Genomic DNA, 14,475 nt, shown 5'->3' on the forward strand with positions numbered 1-14,475 from the left:
ACCATTACAATTCCAATGAGGCAAAGTAGCCAGAAAGGCCAATGGTATGCTTAGGCTACACATACTTTTTCACTTTATAACACTTTCATGCTCTGTGTCTTAGAAATAACTCTGAGCAAAAGAGCCCAAAGGTAGAGAAGGAAAATAATGGGAAATAAGAGCTGGATATTGCACTGCATCAGAGAGAAGAAATAGCTTGCATGGCCAAGAAACTGATGTCACACAGAAACTACATCAGTAGATAGCTGTCATGGATTTTCTCCCAGTAGGGCCTAGTCCTGCATCTCCATTCAATACTGTGCTGGGAAGGCAGCTGCAAAAATAAAGTACAAGTTTGTATCCACAATAGCAAAGGTCCTCACCATCACTAGCTCTTTCCGTATCTGACTCTCTGAAGAGCTGTCAAGCTACTTAATCCATTGTAGTGCTTGTCTGTCCTGGGAGATGGAGGTGATTTCTGCTGCTGGTAGCAAAACTGTCCAGTGCTACAAAGGTGCTTGTAAGAGCAAAGGTCTTTGTAAATCAGTCATGAAATAAGATGGTTAAGCTGGGTAACCCTGGTAGAAAACCAGACTTATGAATTTCTTCTTTTTCCTTGTAGATGTTTTGTTGCTCTTCAGGAATAAACACTGCTGAATAACCATGATTTTGTATAAATAATACACTCCTTCCTACATGCTGCAATAAATGTTAAAACTCCAGAATGGACTATAAATGGATATATTAATCTTTAGGATCCATGTATTTCAGTCGATCTCTTTAAAATTGAAGGTAAAAGGATCACAGTATTTATCTGCATTTGTATGTCCTTTGTGCAATTTTTTTCTGACACAAATTTCACACATGAAGCAGCACAAAATATGTTGCAGTATATATTGAAATGGTTGTTCTGTTTCTTGGTATGTGCTGGCACATTCAGTTGAATGTAAAGCATAACATAAAGCAGCTTTTTTGGCATAACAGGTCACCAAAGTAGTGGAATGCTTCAGCCAAAACTCAAAGTGTGAGACACGTCGCTGAAAGACAAGTTGTCTTTCAGGAAAAGCTGGGGCCTTTATCTTTATACATGAGAATTCTTGTTCTGAAGCAGTTAATTACAACAAAAATATGGCACGCTCTTCTGATAACTGGCCATGAATTGTACTTCGATTATACACTAGTTCAAGTGAAGAATGAGTCATATTTCTTTCACAAGTAAGGGGAAAAAAGTCTGACAGCATGTAGATAAATGTAATCTACGTGTTGTTTATAGACCCAAAAGATGCCTCAGAGCATTAAAAATCCATATGGTATCCAAGAGTGGTATATTTTGCATTGAGATATGCAATTCATCTGAAAGCTGTATGAAATCTGTAAAATTGCATGTAGTCAAAGAGTACCCTATTGCCTGTGTGTTTGAGTGAAGCCATGTGTACTTTTGCTGCACACATGAAAAATAGATGATGATAAAATCTGCTGGAGATTCACAAAGTTCTGACAGGAATATGTTTGTAAGCTAAGTCTGCCAACTTTTGATTAAAAGGGGCCTGAAAGTACACAGGGCTTAAATAAGCATTGTTCTTCCATGCCAGGGGAAACTCCAGCTTCATACAAAGCAAGTCTGTACTGGTCTTCTGCTGAAAAAAGCAGCATACTTACCTTCAGGGCTGGGTCATCTAACTGGTAACTGGTCTCCGAAGCCACTTCTGGTAGGGGCTATGGAATCAAGCCCACTCTTTTGTCTAGAGGAATTGCCATTGAAAACAGGTGACCCCTACACACCATTCCTTTTAGTACTGGCTAGGACCCTTTTTTTTTTTTTTTTTCCTAGGCACTAACACTGGTGGTGTTATGTTGCAGTAGCTGATGCACACAGTGTGGCTCATTCTCTCAAAAACTGTGCAGAATGGATTTTTCTTTTTAATTCTGTACATGTGTTTTATAAACACATGGCAATATGGTGTAAGTGGTGAAGAGGCTAACTGAAATCTCTGCTACTTTTGGTGGGATTTGTTCTTAGCAGCTGAGGAACCTTATACTGTACTTTTGGTGCTGACTCAAGGAAAACATTGTTGATGGATATTAGCTAGGCTGTAAGAAGTTTTTTTTTTATCGGTGTTCTTAGAAACATCAGAGGTAGGCCATAAAGTGTTTTGAAGATAAGGATCAGCTTTATATTCTTTGGGCAGACTGAGCAGAAAGAGAATGGGTATTGTGTACCCATAGCTTGTATTGCTGAGGAGGTTTTGCTACTCTCATCTGCACCAGTTGGGTTCTCCCCAGTTCTGGGAAACTTTTGGGAAACTGCAGGCTTCCAAGAGCAGCACAGCCAAGATATAATACAAGTGTGAATAACCGAGGTTGCGTAATTTGTCGCTAGTGCACCATCTCCTAGCCAAGCACGGCGACAGAAGGCATTACTCACAGACGTGGCTATGTGGGACTGGCATCAGGTGCAGTCTGGTCTCAGTTCTCAGCTGCGGGCTACTGCCGCCCAGCCCTAGCTAAAGGAGTGCAGTGCACAGCCAAGGCAGACCTGCCCTGCTTTGAGATCACTAGAGTGCTTGAAGGATCTCAACCAGCTGCTTTTCTTCTGGGAGCTGATTTCCTCCAAGCACTCATACACACAGCATGACTGCATGTATTGGTTAAAACAGTATCGCTAACAGCTGCCTTTGAGACCTCGCATCTGCCCATTTCTTGTAGCATAAGCATCTAAAAGTTGTGCAGGCATCAGAAAAGCTCCACAAGTAAAAGCTTTAATACTTGAGACATAGTCTCCCCTCTTCATGTACTAGAGAGGCCCTTCCAAGAAGGATTCAGATCACTTTTGCTGTTTACCTGGCACTGCAGCCAGACACATAACCACAAGGAACCATACCAACGGCTGTTGGTCTTTGGTAATTTCTTTGGACCTGGAGAGTGGGGAGCCAGGGCAAATGCATTGTGACCTCAATGTCTCACTGAGAAGATGCTTGTTGCAATCTGTATATCACACTAGCATAATACTGCCAGCATGGCAGTGAAATGATGGTAGTGTAAACCCGCAGCTTGGTTTACAAGTAGTAGTTTTTGTGTAGCAACGAGATGGGATGGGAACATCAGGGAGTACAAGAATGCAGGTGTCAACCAGCCTAAGTGTTGAAGTATAGCTGAGAATAATGTGCTACTAAGAGACTGTGAGTGCAGTGTTGGATTAATAGGGCAGAAGAATGGATGCTTTGGAGCTAGGAACTACATGAAAAAATGATTGTATCACAGTCTCTATAATTCAAAAGAAGTGGATAGAGAGGGTAATGGAGAAATTGGGCTTGTGGGTCTAGCTCTCTGTTTTGGAACACTGGCAGATGTATTTTTCTCATTAAAATGTTTTTATAAATAAGGTTTTCATATTGACAAGGAATTATTTTTTTTTAAGAAAATACCAGTGCTAGTCACATTAAAACCCATAACACTGTGCCTTAAGCAGATTGCCCTTCAGAAGGTTTCAGGTTTGTAGTTCAAGCATCATGTTATGACAATTATAGGGCCTCTGGTGGATCTTCCATATTCCAAAATCAGAAAACAAGTACAGAAATAGAGGGGGTCCTTTGCCTCCCCAGGCCATGCCTGTTGTTTGAGTGGCTGAAAATAAAGCAGGGTGAAACGTAAGACAGAGCTGTGTGCCTGAGACTCGGTCATTGTGGTGTTATACAGCACTCTGGGGAGAATATGGGCCATAGCCGGGCTTCTGCTGCTCTATTTAATGATGCTCTGTGAATGATGGATACACTTGTGGTATCGTCTAGGGCATGAGTTATAGCGGCAGGAGAGATGGATCAGAGAGGGCCTGGCTGTGAGACTGGGAAAGACTGGCCTAACAGTTTCATTCCTGTATGTTCTGATTAAACTGGTCTCTAAATAAGGAGGTCAGTGATGCCTTTCTGATCCGTAGCTATGTTAAAATTAAGGGGGCTTGGGGTGGAAAAAGGGAGGAGGTAGAAGAAAAGAAGGAAAAGAGAATGAGAATAGAAACTTTATTTGCAAGCAGGGGAAAATAGAGTTGTGAGACCACATAGAGGAACCAGGAAAGTGGGATGAAGAATCAACAGAAGAGCAAGAAGAAAGGAAGAGAGCAGAGGACATTTCCCTGGTGAGACTGCGTGACTGTTGTATCTGGCCAACCAGGTTATTTTTTTATTCTCAAGTAACTCAGTGTTCAGTCAAGCAGAAAGCTGAGTTTCAGTATAAAATAATGAATATGAGAAAGAAGAAAAAAAAGTTAAAAACAAAAAGGAAGAGGTGAGAGGGGAAATAGAAAGAATATGATAGTAAATGGCATAATGGGAAGGCACAAATAAGTGAAATAAAGAGCTAAAGGGGAAAATAGATTTATCTGGCACCAGGTACTCAGCTAGCAGATGCTCTGTAAGCCCATGGAAGATGAAGGATAAGATTCAGTGCAACCACTAGCAGGCAGTAAAAATTAGTATTTCCTTTCTGAGAGGTGCTGCTTAGGGCTTGATTAGTCAATAGAAAACAGGCATAGGGATTTGTGTGGATCTTCATCGGAGCCTTAGTACATATTGGAATGTGCAAATTGATACCCTTTTAATTGTAGCAAAGGCTTTTGGACCACAGGTAGGTAGATGAGGTCAATGCAGAAAGCAGCAGGTGGGCAGAGCAGGGAGCAAACATAAATGTATGGGACAGAAAAGGAAATAAAAGAAAGCCTGTCTGACAGCTTATGGAGAAGCCAGACAGGAATTGTACGAGTTCAAAGCATTCCTTGGCTCCGGTCTACAGAGCCCCCCTGTGAAGGGGATGGCAAGCAGTAGTACTGTTGTATGGATTTGCACAGACTCCCCAAAGTGTGCCAGTTTTAAAGAGCGAGTGCTAAATCGTTATCTTAGGGGTCGAAAAGGAGGTCGTACTTTCGGGAAAAGCAAACTTCCAGCAGGGCCTCCTCAGCGTCCGCAGGGACTGAGAGCCCGTGCCCGGAGCGCGCTCCTCCGCTGCCGCCCGCACAGACCGAGGCGAGTTCCTTCTATTCGGCAGCCCCAGGCGCCACCGCCCCATCCCGCCGGCACAGCCCCGCGCTCCCCGCCGGGCGAGGGGTCCCGCTCACCTGCGAGCACCGCGACCCGCGAGGGCTGCGGATACACCGCGCGTCCCCTCCCAAAACTAAACCGAGGAGGGTTCGCGGGGAGAGGCGGCTCCCGCAGCCCTGCGGCAAAGCGCCGGCAGGAGCAGGAGCGAGGATGCTGCGGGGTTCCCTCGCTCCGCGTTCCCGGAGCGCGTTGCGGGCAGCGCAGCCCTTCGTGCCGCGGTGATGGTGCATTTTTCCTCCAGCTCCGCGGCGGAGATGCTGCTGCAGCCCGACAAGCCCTCGCCCGCTGCCTGGGGCAGCATCTCCCCTCTCCTCTTCTCCCTGCTCTCCCTGGGCAGCATCTCCCCTCTCCTCTTCTCCCTGCTCTCCCTGGGCAGCATTTTCCCTCTCCTCTTCTCCCTGCTCTCCCCGGGCAGCATCTCCCCTCTACTCTTCTCCCTGCTCTCTCGGCTGCGCTCCTTTCTTCCCCTCCTCACCTCGGCGGCCGTGGCCCCGCTCCAGACACCGCGGGCGCGACGGTGTTTTAGTTTCCTAATGTCGCATCCGCGCGTGATTGAACGCCAAGCCCCGGGGAGCGCGGTCAGCAACTTCGGCAGCGCTCGCAGCTCGGCGCGTGAGCGGAGGGGCGGGGGGGAAGGGGGTCGCGAACGGGCACGGCCCCGCGCCCAGGTGAGCCCCGCACCTGCGGCTCCGCAGCAATGCGGGTAGCGAAGGGAGCGGCCCCCGCCCCGTCGGGGGTGTCGGCTGGGCAGGGGTCGCTCCCCCGGCCCGGGCGCGGTGCCCCCGTCGCTCCCAAGCGCTGCTCCGGGCGCTGCCGCGGGGCTCAGCATCCCCGCCGGCCCCGCCCGCAGGGCCCCGCATCCCGCTCGGCCAATGGGGGCGCGGCGGCCCCGTCACGTGACGCATCGGGCCGGGACCCGCTGCTTCCCCCGCGCAGAGGGATGCGGGCGGCAGAGCGGGGCAGGCGGCGGCGGCGGCGGCTGCGCGGCGGCGGCCCCTCCGCGCCCTCCTCCCCCCGTTCCCCGCCGCCCGGCCCCTATGGCAGCCGCTCCCCGCCCCGCCGCCGCCCGCACCCCCGCGCCGCCCCGCCGGGCTCCGCCGCTCGCCCCAGCGTCGCGCCCGCGCTCGGCTGCCGCTCGCTGACCCGCCGCTCCGGGATGCCCAGCGGCTCCGCCGCCTGTCCCTGCCCTCCGCCTCGCCGCCCGGCGGGCACGCAGCCGCCGGAGAGTTGAGTTAGGAAGTCATGGTGCCCTGGGAGCCCTGCCCGCCCCGGCAGTGCGGCGGCGGCTGGACGCTGTGCGACTGCTGCTGCTGGCTGCTGCTGCCCGCCGTGCTGCTGCTCCTCGCCCGCCCCGACAAGCTGGCGGCCTTCCCTACCTCCTTAAGCGACTGCCAGACGCCCACCGGCTGGAACTGCTCCGGTAAGCATCGGAGCATCCCGGCCCCGCCGCTCCAAGTTGCGCGGGGTGAGCCCGAGGGAGGGAACTTGGGCGGGTTCCCCGCTGGACGCACGGGGACCGAGAGGGCGAAAAAGTGCCCCCGGGTGCCCCGCTGTCCCCCGCTCCGCGACTCCGCGTGCGAACGGGGCAGCTCGGCGCCTGGGTGCGGGATCGGGTGAGCGCGGAGCCGGGATGACCGAGCGCATCCCGCGGGCGGCTCTGCCCGTGCGCACCGGAGCGACCGCGGGTCGGGGATGGGCGGCAGCCCGGTGCCTGCGCCTTAAAGTCGGGCTGACCTCTATAAAGAGTTGCCTTTGTGTGTCAGCACCCGGCCCTTCTCCGGGGTGTGAAGTTAAGTCTGAAATCAGACTGGAGTAAGGAAGAGAAAATATGGGGCGTTTGTCTTTTGGGGTTATTCGTATTGCACATAATATGTTGGATGGAGGGGTGATTTCTACTGCGAGCTCCTCTTCGTTTCCAGCGTGTAGCGATGCAGTTAAAAGTGCTCAGATGTTTAAAAAAAAAAAAATCGATGGATTTAATTCTTAATGGTTTAGGAGTCTGATATAGCTGTTTTGTTTAATACCTTGCTGCACGCTGTTGGAGTGGGAAGTCTGCTAGCGAAATCAGAAATTCACGCTTGCGTTCGTGAACTGAATCTTCAGTCAGATCTGTCGGTTTTTGCTGGAGAAAATGAAGGCAAAGAGCCTCAGTTCGCTCAGCGGCTTGTGGGGAACCTGGCGCTTCTGCTGTTAACTTAGAGGTGATCAATCTTCATTGGGATCAGGCAGACCATCACAGAAAATACACAGCCTGTTTGTCTTTATTATTGGGGTCTTTGTTGCTTCATGGGCTGGAGAAATTCCTATTTGGAGTTTTGTCCGACACATTTGCAGTCGAATGGGGATAAGTTGATGACATTTCCAGCCTAGAGCCATGAAATAGCATAATTACTGGGTGACTTTTAAAGAGGAAACAAAGTCTGGGAAATAGGTAAAAAAGAAAAATAGTGTATGAGGTAGTGGAGAGTGAGGATTAGGAGAAAGATTGAGGGAGAAACAAGAAAAAGTGGAAAACTAAGGACAGGGAAGGACAAAAGAAAATCTGGACTCTATCGTTCATCAACAAGGTTATTGTGCTGTATGCATTAAAAGCAATCATACCATATTGTTCCTCTTCCTAGACCAAAGCTGACTTTTTTTTTCCCTTTTTACATTTGAGGTTATGATGACAGAGAAAATGATCTCTTTCTCTGCGACACCAATACCTGTAAATTTGATGGGGAGTGTTTAAGGATTGGAGACAGTGTGACTTGTGTCTGTCAGTTCAAGGTAAGAAGATTGATATTGCTTTCTCTAATTCACTAATGAGAGTACAAATCAAGGATCTCCCTTTATAACCTATCACTGGGCGATTTATTTCTCTACGTGCAGAGAAGTTACAGGCAAAACCCAGCAGCATGTATAAAAGCTGGCAGGATAACCAACTGGTGTCAAGAAGACATAAGTTTCTCTGGGAAAATGCAGATGCTGTAGCTTTAAATATCCCTTTGGGTCTGCTGTTCCAGGTTGTGCATTTCTGATTTTGTGTCTCTGCTGTTTTAACAAGGATTTAGAGTCCTTTCTAAATTCATTTCTGATACAGATCATGGCTTATTGTGTTCGGAGTTCTGATCTAGTTAAAGAAATGGATCTGTAATGTGCTTATGCAATATTTTCAGGAAGGGCTGCATAGTGACAACGCTTCTGCCTGTTTATCTGCCCAGCTGATCAGATTAAAGAGCAATCCCTCTGTTCCAAAACCATGAACTTCCTTTAGGTTTTGTATAGTTTTAGAGAGGAAGGAGACTATTACTAAATAGGTTTTTTTCCTTCTTATTCTTCTCTCTGCCTCTTGCAGCTACATCTAAACCTTGGGCATTCTCAAAGTCAGACAATTTCGTTATGAAGGATTCTGTTTAATAAATTTTAGCCACCTCACAAAACAACTATGCTTTACGTTATGACCTGAACAGAAACTGAACAAATTAAAGGAGTTTTAAGCATGTACCAGCACGTGTTGTATGTACATTTATGCCCCGCTGGGTTTCTTGCATTTTAATGTGGCTCTGTGAAGTTGTGGAACTTGTAACGCTGCCTTGAGTGTTTACAGTACAGCAGGCCAAATAGTGCACAGTTCAAGATTGTGCACATCTGTAATGATTAATTTATTATTGAGCTTTGATGATTTGCTTTGAAGCATGACAAGTACCGTTTATATTTCTAGAGCCAAATGTGTCTTTGGAGAAAATAAACAAGTGATAAATACCTTCATTTAAAGAAGGAATTTTCTGCAATAAGAACAAGACAGTTGTTTGCTGAAGTGCTTGTGTTTCCCATGTGGGAAAAGAATTTGTATTGACCATGGGGTTTTAAATTCCATTTTTAGTTTGCACGCAATCAAAAATTCAGTGCGAGAATGCTTTTGCCTTGGCTCAGCATGTGCAGTAATTTAAGGGTTGATCTGTTTTCTCTTTCTAAGAAAAAATCGTAATGCAATGAAACGCCTGTGACTTGTCCCATTGCCTGGGAGTGAGTTAGGGCGGATGTGGTGCCATGAGCACTGGGAACTTAGAGCAGCCACAGAGAATGCTTGGGTCTTGTCTTCTGTCCCAGTTTGGTATTGCCATTTGGTATAAAGCAGTGGACTTGTAGACTGCGAGGTGCAAACCCAGATGTTGCTGCTGTCAGGGAAGGAGGCATTTGGAGTGCTGTTTTCTCAAGGCAGGTTGCTGGTCCCTGGTGATTCAGGGTAAATGAAGCTAAGTAAGCCTCTCGGGGTCAAGTTGCTCCTCTTCGAGAGCTGGACGCTATCTGTGTGCTGAGTTGAGCAGTTCTGTAGGAATCAGTTGAAACAGATTTAAGGGAGTCATATAACTGGTGTATGAATATTTAAATGAGATAAAAAAAAATGGATTGGGCCATTGCTAGTAAATGGGTTGAAATCAGCAGTAATCTTTTTGGTTTCAGTGGCCTTTTGTTCAGAATCTGTAAATACTCAGAGCACTTTGTCTTGATTTGAGCCCTCTGTGGAGCCGCAGGGCTGACTGTGACCTTGGAGGGCAAATTACCTGTGGCTGATCCTGTGCCGGCACTGTGAAGGGCGATGAGGTGCCAGGGGCTTCTGTAGTCAAACACCTCCGCTTTGATACAGTCAGAGCTGGGGAGATGTTAGCTTCTCTTGTAACATCAATGAGCAATGTGACAAGCCAAAAAGATATGCCACCAGAGTAGAAAATTAATTTCTAGTGTGGCTTCTGAGGCTGTCCAAGTAAGACAGAGCTGGCCAGGTAATTTACGTCACGAGTAATGGGGTTCTCCATCAGAATTCAGGTCCCCCATTTTAGTGACAGCTCCATGGGGTGATAGTGAGCAAATCAATACCAGACTTCTCATCACTATAATTACTTTTAATGTTTTCTACAGAATTTGCCAGGGGCTTTAACTGCAGCTTGAGAGAATAGACAAGGATAGAAAGCTAATTTTCCTTCCGTACTGTTGAAAAGTCCTGGGAGGAGCAGGGCTGCTGCAATCTTGGTCTGGGTTTTTTTTAAACCAGAGTCGCAGATGCATCATGGCTGTCCAAATGGAGTTAATAAAATGAATTTATTGTTATTTGAAAGGGTGAACATGATCGGACTGCTCTGGAACACCGAGTAAGGCTTCCATCCTGGAGAGCAGGCAGGCATGTGCTAAGAAAGCGATTCGTATTGGTCAGCTGTCTTGTCATACTCTACTGCAAAATGATAGTCCATTCACTGACTCCTCAGAACAATAGATACGTACTGTATTGGAGTACAGCCCGTCCTGCTCTGATGAGTAAATGCAGACCCACCCACCCTCCTCTTGGGGCAGGCCCAAACCTGGGTGCCGGCTGGCTGGGCAGGTCCTGGGCCAGTGCTGACTCCCACAGTGGGGCTGAGCAGTGGGCAGCCACCACCCCTTTCCTCCCTGCACAGGACGCAACCGGTCCACCAGAAGGAGCAGACCTGTGTTGGAAGGCAAGGGGTCTGTACCGGAGTCTGCCCAAAGCCATAGATCTGGCAGCCTGGGTTCTCCTCCCTCTCAAATTTCATGAATGCGTCCAAAAATGCACTAGGGTATTTCTGTCAGTGCTGCATGTCTTTTCACTTTAGTCACCAAGGCTATGGACATTTACTGGTTTTAAGGTGAGGAAAGAGTTCTGTTTTCACACACGCTGAATCCTTTACATGCTTCAGTATTTGTGGATCTGGAATGCCACCTGACCAACTTGAAGCTTTATATTTTATCTCCAGAATTTATTTTCATGCTACTTGGTTCAAAATGTAGGTGGCATTTTGGGAGTTGTTAATCCATGAGAGGAGGAGGAGATCAAACTTTTAACGCTATTACCAGGAATATGAGTTACACAAGTTATTGGTTTTTTTTTTTGAAAACAAACCTTATGCTTTCAGTGCACAGCACTGACCCCAGTGCTTGCAGAGCTGGTTTGTCTCTGGCTGTGATAGTGAGCACTCCAGGCTGCTAGTACTGAGGAAGGCAGCCTTTGACTGATACTTGGCTGAACTGGATACACCCAATTCCCTTCTCTATAGATGTATTTTACAATCCTGCATGCATAATAACTGGACAGTATGGCACGATGCTGCTGGCTTTAGTGGGAGTTTTGACATGGATGTACCTGAGTGCTTGATCAGACCCTGCTTTAGGGATGGAGAATTATTCTGATGTCTAGAGCTTGGTCTATTGAGCCCTAAACCAGTGCGAAAAATGTGTCACTAGACTGAAGAAACTATGACAGTCAACGTCTGTCCCCTAGTATTAACATGAAGTATTAAGATAGCGAAGAGCTGCGAGTACTAGTTTCAGCATAGTTGAGTACAAAAACCTAGCTCTAGCAGGTCACAAGTAACCTGATGACTACAATCACAACCTTCTCATCACAGGTCTTGTTTTCTTTGCTGAGTAACTTCCTCTGTGGTTTCCTGGTGGCTTTCAGAGCCATCCCAGTTCAAAGGATCCATCTGGAAGGTCTCAATTCCTTTTTTCCACGTGGCTCAGCAGCAGCTCCTAGATTACTGCCTTTTCCGTAGGAATACCGGTTGTTCAAAGCCAGTGGTGGGAAGAATGAGCAGCAGATGAAGAAATGCATCTGAGACCAGCACAGTTTGAGAAAGACAAGGCTGCATCACCTGTGCTCTTCTTGGAGTGCCCTCTGGCCCTGCTGGCCAAAACCATGCTTGAGTGTAGCAGGAGCCACAGCAGAGTTGGGGAAACTTCTCCCACAAGAGTTAATCCTTCATGGAGCCCTTGTAACTTTTAAATGTGTTTTAAAATTGCGTAGCTTTGGAGAAAGTTCCAATCTAGCTCACAGCAGCTCTGTCACTCATTTCCATGGATCAGGATTTCACTCTTGATGCTTGTCTGGCCTTTCAGGTTTGCAGCTGAGTCAGTGTAAAAGATCGTCTCTTGCTCTGGGCGAAACCAGCAGTTTGTCACTGTGGTTTCTGCAGGTAGCAGAGGGCCAAATTCTGCACAGATTGCTCTGGCAAAAGGTCCTCTGGGTGACAAGCAGGCAGTATATCTAAGGCAAGCGTGATTTGATCCTTCATGCTTTTAAAAAATTGCATGATTGTGTTAATTGTTCTGGTTAAGTATTCTAGATCAGCTCCAGCTATTGCTGTTGAGCTTCTGGATGAAGTTGGCATTTTCTGCTTGAAACATTTCTCAGACTTGGAACATAATGGTGAATATAACATAGAAACACTTTTTAATCAACTGTTTAAAATCTCTGTGTGGAGGAGCCCTTCATTAGAAACTGAAGGAGAGGATTTCTACTGTTGTGGCTGCTGGTTTACTTTCCTGTTCCAAGGAAAGAGAGTGCTGGGGGTGGGCAGCAGCTTCAGAAGATTTTAGAAAACACAATGCATAAGGAAAATGTCATTTGATTTGGCCCAATCAAAATGTCACTCTGACCAACTATGAATAATTTCTTGGCAGCTGTTCTGTGTGGAGGCCTGCAATTAATGCAATCTATGCAATTGTTTGTGTTAATCACTTCTGTAGTCATTCACTTTGAAGCGTATTTGATGTTTATATCCCTGAAATTTCAGTTCTGCACTTTACATTATGCCTGACAAACACACCTCAGACACTTTGTGGCATAATATGGCTAAATAGAAAGCATGATTTCTTTTTAATTTTTACTTGGATTTAAGCAGAGGTGAGCATTTGTAAATAATAATTGCGATCATTCCATTTGTTATAATTAAACAATGAGGCATACCAGAAGTACGGTAATCATGAGATAATCATATCCCTTGTATAATTGCCATGTACAGGGTACATCCAAATCTTTCTAAGCCTCAGAGTGTTATTATCTTATGATAACTGCACCCGGTTGGTTGCCCAATTTTCAATATAAAATGGAATTATTTTTATTAAAATGAACAAGAGAGGGCAAAGCTTTTTCAGCGGTAGAGGGAACAAAGCAGGTAGTTTGCAGAGCTGAGCAGGTGCTGGAGCTGAAGGAGGGGTGCGTGGTGTGAGTAACTTGTGCACTCCTTGGCACTGGCTGAGCCAGCTGCAGTGCTGCTGGTCCTGCCTGCTGGCCGCTGTGGGGAGAGCTTGGACCTTCACACAGCATCCCAGCTACAGCTCGCTGGGAACAGAAGTGTCTCTGCAGAAAGAGAGAGGGATGTGTTTCGATCACAATAATTTCCCTCTGTCCAATCAGCCCTAATTGTAGCTAAGTACTTAAGTAGAGAGTTATACGGAGGCAGGCAGACACTTCTGTGTGTGCAAGCGACTGTCTCTGTAGCAGTGAGGGTGTGCTTGTGCAGGAGGAGGGGAAAAGCGAGCCTGTTCTTTACAATTTGTCTGTAGCCATCCAATGGAAACACACGAGCCGCTATTGCAGATGTGAGGAGCCCATATTCCTTCCTCAGGAATGACCCCACCTTGCTCAGGGAGACACCTCTCTAGAGGCACTTACTGAACACTTTGCCATTCAGATTATCTTCTCCCTACCCCATTCAAGTCTGGTTTATGCTCCTCAGCCTTTTGTAGTTTCAAAAGTCCCTCGTTCCACTACCCTGGTAGCTGTAAATATGAAGAGAAGGGTCAGTGTCTCCCTCTCTGTTATTGTTGCAGGGGTTTAATGCTGGAAAGGGGTGGAGGGAGGAGGGAGAGAGGCAGCAAAATGGGTGCTGGGCTGCCCCGCTTGTGTGATAACGCTACTGCTCTCTGTCCATCCCCATCAGTGTAACAATGACTACGTGCCCGTGTGCGGCTCCAATGGTGACACCTACCAGAACGAGTGCTACTTGAAACAGGCTGCCTGCAAGCAGCAGAGCGAAATCCTCCTGGTGTCCGAAGGATCATGTGCAACTGGTACGTATAATGCAATCCAGGCTGCCTGCGGACCTTGACATGCCCCTGAATCAAATAACCTGTGGATGGCAATAGCTGTTGGAATCTCTGCTTTGAATTCATTGCAGCTTAATTCTTTGCAGTCTTAGGCATGAGAAGTTGTTGCCATCCTTCTCTTTTCGAGTAACTGACTTACTATAGGGTCAGAGTCTATGATGCAGCGTATACCCTTGACACTGTTTTGAAGAGTCCAGCACAGAAGTTGATTTCTTTTTTTTTATACGTATCTTGTGCTCCTGATCATCCTGTGTGCTGCGAGCAGTTCTGAATTGTTACGACAAGTAACTGGAAGCAGATTAAACGAGCAGATGTCTGATAAATGGGCATCTGGATTAACACAAACCTCTCCATAATCTAGAGAGATGGAACTGGAGTGTTATTGCCTGCAATCCAGTTTCTTAGGTTTTTACTTATGTTTATAGCACCAGATTCCCAGCTGGTGTGATGCAACAGACCACCAGTTGTAATGAGCCCTGCCAGTTTATACCGGCTGAAGATTTGGCCCAAAACACACCTA

At 47.1% G+C, this 14,475-nt stretch overlaps 1 protein-coding gene and 1 long non-coding RNA gene across 2 annotated transcripts in view; one reads left to right on the forward strand and one right to left on the reverse strand.

Annotated features, from left to right (window-relative positions):
* LOC128852603 (uncharacterized) overlaps window positions 1–5,890 on the reverse strand; it is a 31,615-nt gene extending 25,725 nt beyond the window's left edge. Inside the window, exon 1 of the long non-coding RNA XR_008450582.1 lies at window positions 5,545–5,890. This is a non-coding gene — a long non-coding RNA (uncharacterized LOC128852603). The remainder of the gene's footprint in view (window positions 1–5,544) is intronic.
* A 188-nt stretch (window positions 5,891–6,078) lies between these two features.
* TMEFF2 (transmembrane protein with EGF like and two follistatin like domains 2) overlaps window positions 6,079–14,475 on the forward strand; it is a 136,933-nt gene continuing 128,536 nt past the window's right edge. The window contains exons 1-3 of the mRNA XM_009559832.2: window positions 6,079–6,489; window positions 7,729–7,838; window positions 13,790–13,919. Of these exons, the coding sequence (XP_009558127.2) occupies window positions 6,312–6,489; window positions 7,729–7,838; window positions 13,790–13,919 (418 nt within the window). The 5' untranslated portion in view covers window positions 6,079–6,311. The remainder of the gene's footprint in view (window positions 6,490–7,728; window positions 7,839–13,789; window positions 13,920–14,475) is intronic.

The sequence above is a fragment of the Cuculus canorus genome, chromosome 6, assembly GCF_017976375.1.
Source record: "Cuculus canorus isolate bCucCan1 chromosome 6, bCucCan1.pri, whole genome shotgun sequence".
In the NCBI taxonomy this organism is placed as follows: Eukaryota; Metazoa; Chordata; class Aves; order Cuculiformes; family Cuculidae; genus Cuculus; species Cuculus canorus.